Source organism: Epinephelus fuscoguttatus, linkage group LG18 (assembly GCF_011397635.1).
Source record: "Epinephelus fuscoguttatus linkage group LG18, E.fuscoguttatus.final_Chr_v1".
NCBI lineage: Eukaryota > Metazoa > Chordata > Actinopteri > Perciformes > Serranidae > Epinephelus > Epinephelus fuscoguttatus.
Genome location: NC_064769.1, coordinates 21,279,693 through 21,298,805, shown reverse-complemented (window position 1 = coordinate 21,298,805; position 19,113 = coordinate 21,279,693). Strand labels below are relative to the sequence as shown.

Sequence of the window (19,113 nt, the reverse complement as noted above, 5' to 3'; positions counted from 1 at the left end):
CACCAGTTTAATGTAACGCCAGGCAGCGGGCATTATATTTTAATTATGGCTGCTCAGAGTGGATTATCTCTCCTAAAGTATGCCCACTTATGAATAATTAAAATATACTGTTTTTATGGCATTGCCAAATAGATGCTGCGCTTGCAATCCTACGTTGGAACAGCGTCACTCAAACAAGTGGGAGAAGCCATAACAACCTGCTCATGCTGTTTTTGAATGGATACATGTGCTTAACAAAAAGAGTGATGCAGCAGTTACATCAGAGGTGTGTTGTCATCTAAAAATAAATCCCTCCAGCCAATCAGAAGTGAGTGCTGCCCGCAGCGATGCTATAAGACGTGCGTTATTACCCTGTGTAGCCCTGCACGGTGTTCAGCTCCAGAGCAGTAGTTGCTGTCTAGAGAGTTGAATCTCTCCCTGAGTGGAGGCTGGTAGACGGAGGAATGCAGCACCTCTGGAGGCAGTGAGTTGCTCCTGGCATCCTCTCTGTGGTACAGCTGTTAATGATCAGAATTGTTGTTATCTGGAGAAGTAACACGATCATCAAAGTATCACAGCAACGTGACAACTAACAGGAAGCTCACCTGAGGCCTCCATACTCTCCTGCTGTCATAGAGGGGAGCATAAACACCATGAGCCGGAGCCAGAGGCCCATACTGAGGCTGCCCCGGGTGGGGATGGAAGGCAGGAGGCCCCATTCGATCTCTAGGTGGGTGTGGCGGGTACCCCGAGGAAGAGGAGGAAGGTGGGTGCGGTGCCTGAGGGTCACTGGGGTAGGAAGATGGCGGAGGGCCAATTGAGGGCGGCAGAGAGGATTCTGGGACGTTGGAGGATCGAAGGAAGCGAGCCATGCAGGGTTTGTGAGAGGGATGGAGAGTAGATTGGTAGTAGGAACCTGCTGGAGAGGAGAGGAGAGGAGAGGAGAGGAGAGGAGAGGAGAGGAGAGGAGATTCATTTGCATGTTCCCAAGACAACAATACATTTTTATTTATTTCTTTTATTCAGGCTTTTATTTAAAACTGGACTCACAGGTTGGTTGATAATGGGCCGTGTCATATGCAGAGTGCGGCTCCTGAAAGTACAGCTCTGACGCCTGAGAAGGATGTGGTGCACGCAGCACGAACTGACCATGTTTGGGGATAGGAGCGCCACCGTCACCCCGCCCAATTGTTGTCAAGGGAGACGACGCTGAGGAGTGACTGACTGGAGTCCTAGGAGGTGAGATGGGCTTCCTGATGGACAGACGGACAATATAAAAAGAAAGAATGAACACATGAATGGCCCTCAGGTCAAAATCATACTCAAATATCCAATGTATGAAAATTCACATATCAGGTGACTTGTAAATGTGAGTTTGGTTGGATTTGTTCTGATATAAATGAAGATTATTTTGCTGTGTTCTGGACAATCCTGGGCACAACAGCAGGTGAGGTCAGGACTTTTTAAAAAGGTAGTGACAGTGCCAGACACAGCAAAGAATATTTTCTTTTTATTGTTTTATTACCTACTGCACACAAACATAATGCTAAACTGGAGTTATTATTAAGCTGGTGGATGATTGATCTTACTGTTCTGTCGACCCTGACGAGCTCCTGTTAGACAGCCCGTTGGACCCATTGGATCCATTTGGCACCGCTCTCTTCATCTCCTCCATCATGTCAGCGCCTCTGGGGATCAGCTCTGGGTGAGACAGGCCGGGCACTCCCTCTGTCAAGGAGGCTGTGTTCTCCCCCGTGCCTTTGAGCCCCTGCCCCATTCCTCCAGACACATCTGTGTGGATGCTGCCCTCCATAGTGAAGGTTTTACCCATAACTCCCGGCGCTAACGGGAACGCACGGCCCACGCTGCTGCTCTTCTTGTTCCTTAGTCTAAATCTGTGCAGAGAAGAAGGGACGACGGGGGAAATCAGGACAATAGGGAAAGGATACAGTTTGCTCAGAGAACATCTTAATAAACATGTTGTTATTGGATGTTTGCACTGAGGACCTCTTGTAAATAAATACATGATTAGATAAATACAATCTAATTAAAAAGGGGGACTTGGGGAAGGCTGTGTAGTAACAGACTTTCATATACAGATACTTCAGTTAGCAGAGTGTCACCTCGCAGTTATAAAACAGATTATTTTTATCTGTCTATAAATGCAAACTTGGATGATTAGTCATTCTCTATGTTGAACACAGTGAGTCTTTCATTGCGTATATGAGTGAGTGCAGCGCTCACTTCTCCAGCTCGTCCTGCGTGTGCGCAAATGTACAGTTGGTTCCTCGGGGACAGCCTCCCTGCTGACGGAGGTCTCGGCACATGCTGGTCTTGTACTTGCTGTTGGCCTGAGGCTGCAGAATGCACAGAAACAATGCACATTAACTGTAAACTCTAATGCAACTGAGTCTTAGATAAAAGACTGAAATTAAGTTGTTAGCTGTGACAAGTATCATAAAACGTTGGTGACACTTAATAATGTTCACTTGTAAGTGTAAAGTTCATCAAGATGTTAGTTAATGTTTATACACTGCTGTGACTAATTAACTTTTTTTATTTGGTAACTCCATTAGATGCAATTTATTACATCAATGTATTACATTTAAACAAGCTCTCAGTGGCTCCCAGTAAAACGGAAAATTGATTTAAAATACCTCCTTTTGTTTTTAAATCTATGAACAGTTTAGCTCCTTCCTATGTTGTAGACATGCTCACTGATACACACCGAACAGATCCCTTACATCAGGGGTGTCAAACTCATTTTAGCTCAGGGGCCACATACAGCCCAGTTTGATCTCCAGTGGGCCCAACCAGTAACCCAAAAACACCTTTAAATTTTCCCTTTTTTTTTTAGTGTAAATAAGTTAATTCTGAGAACGTTCATCCATTTTTAAAACAGATGATGATCATCCTGTGATATCCTCAGAAAAATATGTGCAAATTCAACATTATGTCTCAGTTTTTCCACATTCAGTTAGTCTACTACTCACTTTCATTACATGTGCATTTTCTTTTATAATTTCCCACTACAGTAGAAGCTAAAGAAGAAGCAGGTGAAGTCATCCCCTGCCTTCTAAACCATTTCCAATCTGAAGTTTTGTCAGTGCTTCAGCAGCAGGGTTCCACCAACACAGTTTTAAGATAGAAGTCTGATACAGATTCTTTAATACTGAAGCTGCTGGTTGACAATATTTTGCACAGTGTTCAATATTTTTAAATATGCCCACAGTGAGTATTCATCGTTATTTCAGAGAGCTATATTCTTGTCAGGGAGGAAAAGTCTCTGAGGCTGTATTTTACATGAAGTATCTACTAATTGTTGAAACCTGACACCTCTTAGCTTTCACAGGTGCATCAATATCAAGTGTGCAAAGTCATCTAGTGAGCTGAATTGGCCCCTTTAACAGGCGGGTTCTGGCCCCTGGGCTCTATGTTTGACACCCCTGCCTTAGATCATCAAGTCAAGGTATCATCATGATACCTAGAGTAAATTTTAAATCAGCTTATGTTGCCTTCAGTCATGATGGTCCTACTCTCTGGAATCTTCTACCACAAGACCTAATGTCTGTCACAACAGTGTCGCCTTTTAAAAGCAGCCTGACAGCATCCTTTTGTTGTAAGCTTTTAGTTTACAGTGTGTGGTTAATGGGTAAAACTTTTATGTTTAAATCAGTACTATTATTATTTCCTTTTTAATAATACCTTCTTATCTCATATGTTCTTATCTAATATGTTTTTGTAATGTATGATCTTTGTCTACTTTTTTTTTATTTTTATTTGAAGCACATTGAGTTCATGCCTGTCATATGAAATGTGCTACATAAATAAACTTGACTTGACACAACAGGTTATAAAAAATGTGCACGTTAATTGTATTAAATTGTTTTATCCAGACTCAGACAAATGACAAAATAGGTGCTGTTGGGGCGTCGGTGGCTTTGTGGTTAGAGCAGGCACCCCATGTACAAGGTTGTTGCCGCAGCAGCCCGGGTTCGACTCCAGCCTGTGGTCCTTTGCAGCATGCCATTCCCTCTCTCTCTCCCCCCTTCACACTTACCTGTCCTGTCCATCAAAGGCAAAAATGCCCCAAAAAATATCTTTAAAAAAAAAAAAAAAAAAGGTGCTGTTGAGCACTGTTTAATGCCTTGAAACAAAAAAAATAGGAAAACGTTTTGTTCTTTTCACTGAATCCTTAGGGGAGAGGCTTGGACGCAGCTTGCATCATGTGTGTCTGTGTGTGTGGTTGTGTGTGTGTACACATGCATTCAGTGTCCAAAACATAAACCTCCATTCCATCTGCGGTGCTATGATTGGCTTGTAGGCGATCTGATCGGTCCCTGTCAGACAATCACTGTTGTACGTGTGAGCTCAGCTGAATATAAAAATTATTTATGGCAAAATGTGTCAGTAAAAGAAGTCAAGAAGCATGTAGCCCTATATAACGAAGTAGAATTACATATATTTTAGCGCACATGCACTCGAGAAAGAGTAAAAAGTATTCTGCAAAACTACCTCAGAAAATTAAAAAATGATTCAAGTACGTATAAAAAAAGTAAATGTAACACGTTTCTCTCACTACTGCAAACTACAAAAGACTTTTATAGACCTTTCTAATCACCTTTGTGGGTTATTCTGGATGGAAAACTAATTTAAGCCAACCAATTTAGAGTTTATGGCAGGGCTGCCATTTCAAAACTGTTTGCCTCCAAAGAAAACAAATATTTCCTGGTTTACAGATCTCAAAACACAGGCCCCTGTCCCATGGACACAAGTGTCATGGTGCGATCACCATCTTATTTTCTAACATGGATAAAAAGTAGAAGATTCATTTAACCCCAAAAAAGGTCTCACTCTGCCAAGGACGGAACTTCATGGTAGTATGTTGGTGTTTAGATAATGTACAAGTATTATTTTGAGGACTGTCAAAAAATGCGGTAATTTTGATTAATTAAAAAATTAATGCTGATTAATCATGTTCCATGTGCCCTTTGACCCGGTATGTCATTAAAGGCAATAGTGGCTTTGTGACATGATGGAGGCAGACGAGATGACGGGAACATTTACATTTAAAAACACCCAGATGGAACTGTTAAGAGGAGCACCATCCTCTGCAGTTTCTGTAGTAGGGCTGCAACTAACAATTACCGTAAAACTTGGTGAATAAGTCGCACTTTTTTTCCATTTTCTTTCATCTAAAAAGTTGGGTGCGGGTTATAGACCGGTGCGACCTATAGACCAGGGTAAATGCTGACATAGGTAATTTGACCCACAAGATGGCGCTACGTAGTAATTTAAACTCATTAGTTTTTGGGATTTGAGTAAGCATGTATAGTTACAGCCCACACTGTAATAAGGTACTGTAATGCTGTCTTCTTAAAAAAGAAAAAAGAAGTTTAACGTTAATTTAAACTCATTTTTATGGCTCAGATGTTGTTATACCGTAATTTTATTTCCTGAAGAGGTTGTTTGGAAAATTGCAATCTGAAAAGTAACCAAAGCTGCTTAAGAGGTTATTGTGTTTTGAATGTGTTTCAAATTAAAAATAAAGGGAAACAGTGTAGGAATAACTTGTATAACGTTTTTATTAACAAATAGTAATATAAAACCTTGTTTTCCCTGTTTGAGACCTTAAAAAATAGACTGCGACTTATATGCCAGTGCAACTTATATTCTGAGTTTTATGGTATTTTCATTGTCGACTAATCTGTTGATTATTTCTTCGATTAGTCGACTAATCATTTCATCGAAAAATGTGTTAAAATGTTGGAAAATGTCGGTCTGTCTCTCCCAAACCCCAGAATTAAGTCATCTAATGTCTTGTTTCGTACTCACGCCAAAGAGTTTCAGTTTACCATCATGGGAGAGTGTGTAAAGCTGCCAATATTTGAACGTAAGAAGCTGCAATAAGAGTATTTTGGGGTACTTTTATAGTAATTTTCCATGAAAAATAACTCAAACTGATTAGTCGACTACTGAAATAGTCACTGATTATTTTAATAGTTGATTAGTCGGCTAATCGTTGCAGCCCTATTCTGCAGTGAGGAATTTTTCATACCATCGGACTACTGCTTTCAGTACTAAGCCTAAAATATCACCTCAACGCAAAGCATTTAGCAGCGAACCCAAAGGTCCGAGCTAGCACAGCCTCTGATGCTAGCACTAGCAGCCAGCCTCGTCAAGCTGCACACAACCAGGTGTTCAGACGCAAACTGAGTAAGTCTACCTGTGACCCAATCACTAACTCCCTTACAAAATGGATTGCAATGGACTGCAGACCAGTTTGGGTGCTGGAGGAAGGGGGGACGATTGTGTCCAAAATCCAGAAGCTTTACTATGACACATCTGCAAATGTACTCATGTATTTAAGCATTTTGATTAAGCATGCAATGGTCAATGTCTGGATCTTGGTATCTAAAATTTAGATACTGACACACAGGAGAGTGTCAGCCTGTATGCACTGTTAGAGACCAGTTTGGGTCGTTACAGCTGGATCATCTGATTATTGTTAACAGTCATTTAATGCTGTGGTATCCAGAGACAAGAGACGATGTTTTGTCCATTCAGTTAAATCTTAGAAGCCACAGCCAGGAGGAACAGAGTATGCTGCTGGACCCTGAACGTCTTGTCTTCCCTGTTGAATGCCACTTTTCTACAGCACCAACATTACGTGTATGATCTCTCACACCTCCTTCATATCATGTTAAACAATATAGCTGTACCTGCGGAGCGTCGTGGCTCTTCTTGCTGAAGTTCTGTATGAACTCCACTAGTCCATGAACCACCAACTTCACAGCCAGCATCACACTCTCCAGCTCCTCCCATGATGGCGCCGGGGCATCTGCACACAGATCAACAACTCAGTCTGTTTAAAAAAAGATACTTACCACTGTACAAGCGGCAAAGCTGGACAGAATTCAGCATGTATGAGACAAAACTGAGAATAATCAATAGTTTTAATCTTGTCTTTTGTGCTCGTTAATTGCATTTTGGTATGTGAGTGCCACAGCATGCCAATTTTCTTCTTTTTCCATCTCATTAATCTTGGTGGATCAGGACGTGCCTTTTATTCTGAGAAGAGTGAATCATTCTGACTCATTAGGATTCATTTAGATGAAAGCTGTTAAGCAAACCTGGGTTGTGGTCTATGTTGGCGAGTAGCTCTAGGTGTGGTCTAAGGCTTGTGAGGTTGGCAGGGTCTCCGGTCCTCTGCAGAACAATGGTCAGCTCCTGAACACTCTTTGCAAATGACTCTGGAGACTGCAGCTGGAGCAGAGGATAGAAGAGGAGAGGCTTTAAATAAAATAAAGAATAGATGAATGTATTTGTCCTGTTCTTTTGTTCTCTACCGGCTTGTTAAACCCATCATGAGAAATTTCCAAAGTGAGTTTAGCAATAATAAAAGCTGAAACTTATGTGGCAAGTGGGGCATAGTAACCATACTGGTACCTTGTCAATAATGGACTGCATATGTGACTTGTGGACCAGGTCTCCATACAGCAGGGAAGACCACTGCTCAGGTGAAATTCGTAGGCCCGCCTCCATGGCGATGTGGACAATCTGAGCATCATGTTCTCTCCGGAGAGCTTCGTATGTCCGAAACTCTTCTTTTAGCTGCATCAGTGACGAGTCTTCATCACGCTTAGTCACCTGAGAGACAATGGAGGGAGAGAGAAAGAGAAAGAGGAGGGATTGAGAAGAAGAAAGACCAGGAAGAGAGCGAGGGCATGGATGGATTATCTTTGGTAAGACTTTCGTCCTTGATACGGAACAATGAAAAAATAATCATCTTTCACAGCCCTCCAAAATGAAACATCAACAAGGTTAACTAAAACTTGACTCAAAACAAAAACTAGGTGTGGTGAAAAACGTTTTATTGACTGAAATAAAATTCAAAACTAGACTTAACAAAAAAAAACAAAACTAACTGAACACTGAAAACTAAAATAAAATAAAAATATATAAATTTAAAAAAACACTCAAAAAACATTAAAATAATAAACAAATAATACAATATTATAAATATAATATAATAAAATATTATAAATAAAAATTACATAATAAATAATATTATATTATAATATAACAATAAATAAATAATACTGAAAACAATAACCAAACTAAAACTGAATATGTTAAACAACAGAAGTAAATCCACTCTGGAAATTAACTTATCTAAACTGCATTGAAAAGAAAAAATTAAAAACCAAATAAAAATAAAAACTACAAAAAACTACAAAACTATAATAACTCTGAATGTAATTTCTTGTACATACCAAATGTGGCAGATTTATTGCAGTATATGACAATAATTATACATTTTAATGTTCCAGCTGGCATGTTAAATTGGATTATTTTTATTCTATTGAATAAATCATTCTCCAGGTATATTTTATGTTTGTTTGTATGGACAGAAAATCTGAGCGTTATCTAAGAGTATCTAGTTATAATACACTTTATTTAAAAAAATGTTTTCCCCACTAAAGGGGATTTTTTTGGGGAGTTTTTCCTTATCTGACATAAGGGTCCAAAGACGGAAGGACGTTGTATGCTGTAAAGCCCTCTGAGGTAAATTGTGATTTGTGATATTGGGCTTTATAAATAAAATTGAAATTGAAACTGAACAATGAATATTCTGCATATCTTGTTTGTATTTCCCCCCAGTGTGTACAACAATACAAAGTTTCTAGTGAATCAGGAGTAGCTGATGTAATATTGAAATACTCATTTTGGGGTGACTTATTCCTTTAGGTTAAAATAGTATCTTGGTATTGAGAGTGACATTTGTGATTTTGCAATTAAATTAAGCGAAATCACGGACCAGTCAGTTTGTTTGCATGTGGTGTCCTCAGACTAGTAAACTCAAATTCAGATCAGACAAAGGGATTCTCCCCCTCTCAGAATCTGCCCTATGAGTAATCATCATAAGACACCAACACACACAGCCAGCCACTCTATCACTTATCTGTTTAGGTCAGAGGTCAAATTTATCATATCGTAATTTGCTCTGTTGCTGCTGCTGTCCATCCTTTGTGTCTTTTTCCTGTGTTCCTGCACTTTTAATCCATCTGTCTGTCTCTGCATCTCTGTGCTGTCTGTCTCTGTCCTGCACAGCGGGGCAACAAGGGCAAATTTAGCCGGCTGTTACATCAGGAGCACATAGCTGGCATTTCTGCCCTACCAGCAATGTCCGTCATCAGATATGACAGACACTGCTGGTGGGACACAGAAATACACTCATGCACAGAAAATATAGCCACAGATGCCGTATCCTTATTACAGATATGACTTTTGTGCGACGTAAGATATTAGTAGTATGAGCAACACGTTTAGAGGGTGCTAATACCTTAAAGGGACAGTTCACCCCAAAATCAAAAACACACATTTTGTCTGAGTAAATTTAGTGGCAAATATTTAACTGTAAAAAAATTTACCAATTTGGAAAACACCTCTATAAAAGCTCCAGCTGACATTAATAGTTACTCATGTGAAGCACTATCTCTGTGGTAAAGGAATATGTGGAAGTAAATCAGGATCTATTTAAAAACACTTCTTTTAATGAGGTCATTTTTTACGGCTTGGGTTCTTGGAACAGCAGCAAACTGAGGTTCCTTTGTTTGACGTAGATAACATCTACAGAGCTGTGGATAGCTTCTCTTTTTTAAATTAGGTATTAATAGTGCTCACATGTCCTCGCATGAGCACATATTTGTGTGTTTGATGAGTATGTAAAATAGCGTGTAAAATCATTCATGTTGTACCTTGAAGCAGGAGGCCCTGTAGAGCAGCTGCACCACGTGGCCTATGCTGGTTTTGGAGGCCTGGGGGAAGCGGGCCTCGAGCTTCTGGACTACAAACAAAACCAACACCTTCCTGGACAAAGCTGAGCCATCCTCCAGAGCCAGTAAGACTAGCTTCAGTGCATCTTCTTGCATAGCTGATGAGGAAGAGATAGAGCAGGGTGTAGGGATACAGGAGGGGACCATGGGAGGAAGGAAGAGAATATATTTTAATCAACAAATCAAACAAACAAATCTATTTCTAACACATAGAACCAGGTGTCCTCAGACTTTAATGAACTCATTCTGTTATCATGATGAGAAATAATTTCCCAGTCAGAATCTGCCCTATGAGTAATCATCACAGGACACCCAGTACCGGCAGCAGCTGTAGTCAGTTTGATGAGGCAGACTACACAGGCAATTCAAAAGACAACTTGTGGACACAATGAGTCCAGTCAACTGAAAGGCTAACAATTCCTTTGATTTCACACGCCAACCTGCTAAAACAGACGGACAGTCATTGCAGTAAATTTCACGAATCCAAAAGGCCCACAAGCAGTAGCAGCAATAAAAGCAAGATGACACTTCATTGTTCTCAAACTTGTGTCACACCAGCCCAGACGCCAGAACAAAATGTTGGCACTGTAGGTTTCTGGAATCCACCGATATGTTACATTTGCACGTATCATACAAATCAGAACAAGGTTTCTACAGTGATGTAGTTGTGATTGTATATGTTACATGAGCTGACTTGGTCATCGGGAGGTGGAGGTGATGGTGGATGGCTGCCAAGCTGAAGACAAAAAACTGGTTGTTTTTTTTAGCAGGACATCTGTGGCATTTTCAGTGGGGAGACACTGGCAGCATTTCCAGCCATGATTGTGCCATCAGAAGCGGGTGTTTTTAGTGAGACATCTGTGGCATTTGTAGCTGTTATCGTGCTACCAAACGCAGGTATGCTTTGGCGAGACACTGGAGCATTTCCAGTCATGACTGTGCCAGCAAATGTGGGCATACTTTAGCAAGACATAGCATTTCTAGCTGTGACTGTGCTGCCAAAAGCGGTAGCTCTTTAAATGGTTAATGAACTGCACTTGTAAAGCACTTTACCAGTCTTCTGACCACTCAAAGCGCTTTTGCACTACGTCACGTTCACCCATTCATACACACAATCACACACTGGTGGCCGAGGCTACCGAACATGTTGCCACCTGCTACTCAGTAACCATTCACACACACTCACACACTGCTGGAGCAGCCACTGGGAGAAATTTGGGGTTCCGTATCTTGCCCAGCGATACTTCCACAGACGCCCCTTTAGTGAGACACTGGTGGCATTTCTAGCTGTGATTGTGCTACCAAAAGGGGGTGTGATTGAGCTACACATAGGCTGCATTTCCAGCAGCAATTGTGTCACCGCAGACAGATTCTTTAAGCCAATACATGACGTTTTCATAATCATAACCAAGTGGTTTTGTGTCTTAACATTACTAGACATTAACTGTTGTTAAAACATAATAAAACCCTCAAGTTTCAATATATATTCCCTACATAGTAACACATATTACGTATTTGTGTTTTGTACAAACATATAATGCCAACATTTATTCTGGCGATTGGGTGGGTCACATGGCTCATACTCGTATATTTTACAGGTCAAAAGATTTAGCATGAAGTGACCCCTTTTGAATTATAATGCCTCACAAAGTTCACAATAGCATGCCTTGCCTTGAAAACTTGAATGCTTGTTTTAAATGTCTAGACACCTGTGAAATTTGTCCAATACAGTGGTTCCCAACTGGTGGGTCGCAGTCCAAAAGTGAGTTGCAGGTCCATTCTGAATGGACCACAAGTGACTCACAAATGTGTCAAGTATGTAAAAAACACAATTTATCTTTTAAGTGACGTGAATTTCATTCTTTTCATTTCAATTTCGGCACAGAGCTTTTATTTTGAGGAGCTGTTTCCTGTTGTAGAGTGAGTGACTAATGGACAGCTACTTGACAGAGACAGCAAACTAGCTTGATAACATGGCCAAATTCAAGTATGACACTGAATAAATTAAACTCTGTGGACCTTAAACTAATGACTAAGGAGAAATCTGGACTCCAGGGATGGTCCAGTTGGGAACCACCTATCTAGAATACATTCAAATCTCTTCCAAATCACATGTTGCCTTGCCTCACAGATCAATGTGTTTGTGTCTTGGAGTGTGATGATCTTATTGCTGATGTATGTGTGCTGTATATCATTTACACCCACCAGGTCCCAGGAACTGGCATCCCCGCGCCCTCACCGCTGCCCAAAGGTTGGCAGAGAGCTGCTGGGGGTTCTGGTGCTGCAGAATGAGCTCGGTTACGGTTCGTTCCCCCAGCGAGCGGCCTGCCCGCACCGCCCGGACACGGCCCTCCTCCTCCACCAGCTGGCAGTTCACCAAGGTCACTAGCTTCCTCTGCATTGGCCGACTGAGGACACTCGGACTCAGTGTCGCCACGCCTGCAAAAGGTCACAACAGTGTGGAACTTTGGTTATCAGACATTTTTTAATAATTGATTTTGTCTCAATTCAACTCTGTTACAACCACCTATGTTTGTGAGTTTAAACATATCTTCATGGAGGCAATAAGCCTAGAAGGTTTATCTCCCTCTTGGGGAACCAGACATGACAAACTGTGATTTGTCCAAATGACCTACTTTTCAAATAATGACGAATCCTACCACCGTCACCCAGACCTGGCGGAACAAACAACCGGAAGCTTCTGGTCAATTTCAGTTGGGTTAATCTCTCTCGTCTGGTTACGCACAGAGCTGATTTTTCCATCAGTATCATTAAAGTAGAGCAGCTTTCAGGCGTCATGAGAAGTGTGAAAAGCATGAATGCCAAGCTGCACAGGCAGCTCAACTGCTGCCCACGCACATTTAGTACGAAGAGCTTCATTCTCTTTCACAGATGTCCAAAGATCTGAAACTCTAAAACTTATAATCAAAACACAAAAACAGACGCACATAACTGCACAAACCTTTTGCTCCGCTGATTGGTTTTAGGTAGAGAGCCAGCTCTTCCACGCACACCCTGCACACCTCATAGTTCTCGACTTCTGCTGCACTGTTGAGGCTCACCGGCTGCACATCAGGGACCTAAGAGACACACAGCATGAGCACACACACACACAGAGTTCTGAAGCAAACATGCCATCTCTCTCTGACTCACCTGAGCGCCGACCAGCTGCAGCAGGGCGCAGTTGACCGGCAGCAGGTCGATATCGGTGCTGATTGGCGTCTGATCGAAGGGGCAGGCCTTGCGGTGCAGTTTGTGCAGGCAGGTCTTACACACCGTGTGGGAGCAGCCCAGGCTGATGGGCTGGTGGCCGCTGCTGTCGAACTCATTGTAGCAGATGGGACAGGACAGGAACTCTGTCCACTGGGCTGCCTGCACCGGCATCCTGCCGCCACAACACCGAGGGAGGCGCCGCCGAGCTCAGGGGGAATGCATGTCAACGAGTCCTGACAACAGCTCCTGCTCGCCGGTGCTGACGATGACTGCGAGGGAGAGGACATAAAGTAATGCAGCAGTCGTTTTGATAAGACATTTACACAGTGCTGATTTATCTACGGACAAGAGATAATGAAAGAAATCCATTATAGATATTCAGATATTTCACTACTTCATTAACCGACTAATTGTTTCAACGCTAACCGGCACAAATTAAGCACTTCAGATAATCCGCCACATGGCATGACTCAACATATTAAGAGTCATCAGAGTGAGTGTGCATGGCATCACAAATAACTTCAACTATAGTGACACCATAAAAGCATTACACTGTGGGATTTACAAAAATGCACACCTCCAATTACAACTTACATTGTGGCCGTTTTATTAGAGCTGCTCGCCATATATGATTTGTCACCTGCCACCATGGCTTTAAAAATCATCAATACCTCTGTTATGATAAATTAACATGTAGATAAATGTGATCTACTTTAGAAATATATATATAATTTACACAATTATGTACAGTCAGGAAGTTGTAAAAGCCAACAGACAATGACATGGTGTCCAGCAAATAAAGGAGCAGCATAAATATCACTATTCTTTGAGCTCTACTGCGTGCAATAAGCATTTAGCTAAGTACACAGGCAATTTCCAGCCTCTCACGCCGTACAAGTCATAAATTTATTTAATTTAATGTGGGCAATAAAAGCGCTCTCTCCTTCTCTCCTAAAAGAAGTAACTGCCAAGTGTGAGCACACGTTGCATTAAAAGGCCTTGCTGTGAACACAATTTGTACAGTATTAATTACAAGTCTATACTTCAATCGTCCCATTACACACAGATTTTTTTAAAACATCATAACAAAAGATCACAATAACAATAAAACTAAGTAGGAAAACTACATTTATTTAATAACACTAAATCCATAAAATTAAATTACGCAGTAAGGACAAAATAAATGTCCAAGACTGAGCACTGAGATCAGTCTCACAGAATCATCTTGGCTTCGACATCCTGCCTCTCTTTAAGACAATCCCTCTCTTGTCTAATGAAGCCTAAGCTCATGCTGAATCATAATAATACTGAATCATGATAAACACAGATGGGATCCGCAGGTTGAGACGGATAAAGCTGAATCATAACAGCGTCCTGTTTCTGGGAAACTTTGTAGGTCAAAGGCTTTGTTTATGTCAAGTGTTCCCAAACATTTTTAATAACCGATGCTCATTCATGTTATTTTATTTTGGTAAGAACAGTCTGTTAGACTATCCTGACCTGGGAACGATGACATAAAGATATACAGCACTGCTTATTTAGAGCTTATTAAGAGTAGCATCAAAAGCTCAACATCCATGTAACTAAACAATCAGTACCTTTTGTTACTGCAGGGAATATATTAATATTCTCAGTGTTTTCTGCAGGTAGTAAATTTACTTTTGCTTTCTATATTCTGACAAAAGTAATGCTGCATTTTAGCTTATTACAATCAAAACACACCACAGACAGATTCTGGAAATCTACTATCAGACTAAGTTTACACGCCTGGATCGCCAGACTGTCACACTCTGTTGCCACTGAAAAAATTACTTTTATCATTAAGGGTAAATGTTCTACTTTTGATGAGCTATGGGGACATTTAATGACATTTCTACAGGGCTACAGAAGTCTAAATGTATTGAATGCAACATAATTATGTGCATTTTCTTTCCTCTTTCTTTCCTTTAGACTGTCAGTACTTGTAGAGGTTGCATTTCTGATCATTTATTTTGAACTCTGGAAAAGTACTCATTGTATTGACCCATCGTAGCAGATGTTATTAAGACGATGACTTACTGTGAATTTTATATTTTGTACCTTACTTGCTTTTTGTTGTTGTTTTGGATGTAATATTTGACGTATATTAAAAATCCAGTGAAAAAACTTTAAATTGCATGCTTTATTGAAAGCTGTTTCACACACTTCCCTAAAACTAAAACTTTTTTGGCCGTTTTAACCCCCAAATATTCGGATTCTTGTTGAATTGCTAATATAGTCAAGAATTACATCAGCATTTTAATTAAGAGGTAGCAGAGGTTCATGTTTCAGATGACCAAAACCTCCACCACACAGCACATAAGCAGCACATGTTGGTAGGCATTGTTATGTTTTAATATTATGTCATAAAGCCTCAGAAATCAGTTACAGTTAACTAACAGCAAGTTTCTTATGATCGAGGGTAGGGCTGGGCAATTAATCAAAAATGAATAGAAACCAACATTCAGAACCTCTAACCAACGTAATCTTGCCCATGTTGGTAATTTCGATTTTTTTTTTTAAAAGTCTTTTAATACGTGACTCCGCCCGTCCCTTCCGCGATCTGGAAGCAACATGGAGGAGATCTCAAACACCGAGCCAACTGAGCAACTTGAGCGTCCGTCGTTTGGACACATTTTGGCTTTCTTGAAGACAACACCGAACAGAAAGAAATCAAATGCAAACACTGCAGAAAATCCATTTCAGTGACCAAAGGTAACACCACCAGTCTGTTTCAGCACTTGGAGCACAATCACATTACCCAATATGAACAGTGCATGGTTCAGAAAAAGACAGAGACTGACAAGCGCCTCCAGAAAGCAGCTCTCGATAACACAAGCATGTACAAAGGCTACACGATATGATAAGGATTCAAGAAAATAGTTTAACTGTGTGTGTTTCCTTCAACTATTTTATAGGTGGGTGGACAAAGATGGAGCCAGTGACTGACAGAACCAATGTGCAGCTCTAAATCAGCTTCATGCTTTACTTTGATTGTGAACTTTCTGAACCCAAATATTCCACGTACATTTCTAAAATCATTTCATACCTGCAAAGGATTCTCTTCTTACGTAACACCGCAGCACAATATATTTTGTTCAGCTTTCTACGACCTCCTGTATGCTCTTTGATGCATCATCATCCCATTAACCAAAAGCAAAACCTCACAGAAAACACACCAAAACATAAAAAACCCCATCATCTCTCTGACTCCATTATTCAAAGTGTTTTGGACACAGCGTGTAGACATCCAGCACCTGTTGCTTTTAGAGTCTGTTGCATCTGTTCAAACTGCTCACCAAAACAACAGCTGGTGCCCTCACAGAACAGGTGCCACATTAAACCAAACAAAAGAAATGTATCCAAACGGGTGAGGAGATACAGTAAAACGGCTTACACACACACACACATAGAAAGTACAGAAAGGGAAATGAAAGAGATTACAGAAGACAAAGCAGCTCAGTTATCTGGATTTACCAGTTTTGAAAATGTGCCGCAACCAGCTTGTGCAGCCAAGTATGGTCCTAACGTGCGTAAAAAAAAATGTGTATTTGTTTGTCTAAAGCAAAGATTCTTCAAGTTTTCTAAAAATGCTCTAAGCTTTAAAAACATCCCTTCATGACGAATAAATCAGATCTCTTTATATATGAACACGCTGGCTGCATTCCACTGGAAACAGAAAGAGGAACTGCGCGCATTACGCACGCGCCCTACGCCATATTACACAGCAAATAAATCCAGAGCTTCTCCACAACATGGATTTGAATGTATTTCCTATCATAATATACAACGACATTCCTGTTATAATCCCGGTTTTACGCACCTTCCGAGATACCAGCAGCGCGCGGTGCCCGTTTTGCCCCCTCGGCCGCGTGGACAGCTCCGCTCTGCCCTCGCGCGTCATATTTCCTTCCGCGAGGAGCCCAAATATAACACCGATTGCAGCTATTGTAGCTCACAAACTGCTGAAGCACCGTCGGAGGAAGAGTGAGGCAACGCTAGTGTGGTGAAACGGGTTTAGGGGGGAAGTTTGGAAGGTGGGTAGGTCTATCCTGGATAAATTTCTTTCCCCGCGTGTGCGCAGATTAGGGAGTGGTGCAAACTCTGGGGGCAACTGTTCACCGTCACGTTGACAGCCACCTGTTCCTGCTCTGAACAACTGCTACATCCTGTTTTTTACACAGAGTCCCTCACTGACAGAGTACAAGAAGTCTGGCCTCAGCTCGTGCTCTGCCCCTGCAGAAATTATTCCTGCACACATGGCTGCATGTATTACACTCATAATATGCATTTAGCACCTCACAGCACATGGGGAGTCTAAAATATAATGATGCACACAAGACTTCCATTACTTGGATGAATGGACCACTAGCTGTCTATGTATGCAAGCATGCCCCACACACACACACACACACACACACACACACACACACACACACACACACAAGGCCCCACAGTCATGAATAAGTCTTGTGACAAGGGAGAAGTGGGCGTGCTGTATTGTCACAGGAGACCTCAACTTCCTTATCAGTCCTCTCTCCCTCACTGGTTACTTTAAAATGAGGAAATCAACCTCTAAGCTTTGCTTTTATTCAGTTGGGCTTGTTCGTACCTGCAGTTCACCGACTACAGTGCAGGAAACTTGAGAATGTGCCATTCTAAACACACCCGAGCATCGAGACAGACGCAGCACATTCAATGTCCACTTTCAAGAGCAAATTATCCCTAAAAGTGTCAGAAGAAGGCTCCGTAGACCCAAGCAGTGATTTGCTGTAGTGGCCTGTTGAGCCACCCACTCTGCTGAGCGGAGGATGAGAAGTACATTGTGTCTTTACAGCCAACAGTTGGCGAGCTATCATCTGGCTCAGGACAGTGAGTCCTCACTTGGCCCCCTCTGTGTGGGGGAGGGCATCTGGAGTTTCCTTTGGCATGTCTCATAAAGGGAGGAAGAAAGATTGTTTTGAAAGAGTGTTTTTCAGAACACTGAGGTAACATTTTCAGGATAGGGCGATGTTTCGTCCCATCTCGCTTTTATTAGATTTGGACTTTGGTTTAGGCTCATGATGAGAATTCCTGTTGGGTTAAGGTTAGGTTAACGCAAGGATAAAGGCTGATGTTCTCATGTTGCCAGTAAAGGTCAGGTAGAAATAAATCAGGTATGGGCTGAGATCACTACAGAGCCTGCAAAACATCATGTCAGGGAGGAATTAGCTATTGTGCACAATGGCACAGTTTTCATTAGCATGTTGTTAGCATGTCATGGCTGTTTCCCATAGAAACAGGGACTCTGAAAACAGCAACGCAGCTGACAGGGAGTAGAAGGAAGCAGAACAAAGCAGAATACAGCAATCGGCTGATAGGAGCCTCATCAAAGCGCCCTCATGTAGGGTCAGGTTATGGTTGGAGTAAGAGATAAGGTTTGGCACGTAATAGTGATGCCTGGATGTGGCTGCTACAGGGTCGATTCACCTAACCTGTATTCGTGTGTCATTAGTTTCTGATTGTGCTGTGCCAAAGAAATTCAACTGTCACTTTGCAACTCCAGTTGGAGTATTTCTGTAGGCCCAGTGGAGTGAGCTGGCACAGTTTCCTCTATTGAACCCCAGTATCTGTAGAGAGAGACATCAGGGACAGCAGTGCCACATTAATCTGTATCTAAGGTGACTGCTGGGTCTGTGTTATGTGGAAAGAAAAGCATTTGGACGTAAAGCCAATTTAAGGCCAAAAAATATTTAGGTTTTTTTTTAGTACAAACTCAAAACTTGCTGAGGTGTTATGAGTTTGACTGGCATCATTTTTTAGCTCTGACAGCTATAAGTCTGGGGCCTCACCATGCCCAAGTGGACTAAGACACATTCTGACATGAGGATACGTGTTGCATGTCATCCCATCTTTGTCTCCTGCAAATCTCGACTGTCAGCGACCAAATAAAGACTAGAAAATAAGGTACAACTACAAGACAAATCTCGACTATCAACCACCAAATAAAAGCAAGAATATAAGGTACAAGTACATGACAAATCTCGCATAACTACAACCAAGTAGAGATAAGAAAATAAAGTAC

At 41.4% G+C, this 19,113-nt stretch overlaps 1 protein-coding gene across 5 annotated transcripts in view; it reads right to left on the bottom strand.

Moving 5' to 3' along the window:
* rc3h2 (ring finger and CCCH-type domains 2) overlaps positions 1–19,113 on the bottom strand; it is a 34,760-nt gene that overhangs the window by 12,860 nt on the left and 2,787 nt on the right. For 3 of the 5 annotated variants that reach the window (XM_049603685.1, XM_049603689.1, XM_049603688.1), the window contains exons 2-13: positions 12,972–13,300; positions 12,781–12,898; positions 12,024–12,257; positions 9,741–9,916; positions 7,429–7,629; positions 7,113–7,245; positions 6,702–6,820; positions 2,224–2,336; positions 1,569–1,874; positions 1,030–1,232; positions 585–898; positions 351–497 (exon numbers count right to left, since the gene is read on the bottom strand). In XM_049603685.1, the coding sequence (XP_049459642.1) occupies positions 351–497; positions 585–898; positions 1,030–1,232; positions 1,569–1,874; positions 2,224–2,336; positions 6,702–6,820; positions 7,113–7,245; positions 7,429–7,629; positions 9,741–9,916; positions 12,024–12,257; positions 12,781–12,898; positions 12,972–13,202 (2,295 nt within the window). In that variant the 5' untranslated portion in view covers positions 13,203–13,300. Of the gene's footprint in view, positions 1–350; positions 498–584; positions 899–1,029; positions 1,233–1,568; positions 1,875–2,223; positions 2,337–6,701; positions 6,821–7,112; positions 7,246–7,428; positions 7,630–9,740; positions 9,917–12,023; positions 12,258–12,780; positions 12,899–12,971; positions 13,301–16,872; positions 17,119–19,113 lie in introns of those variants that run through there. The other 2 variants (XM_049603686.1, XM_049603687.1) reach the window with 2 other exon arrangements.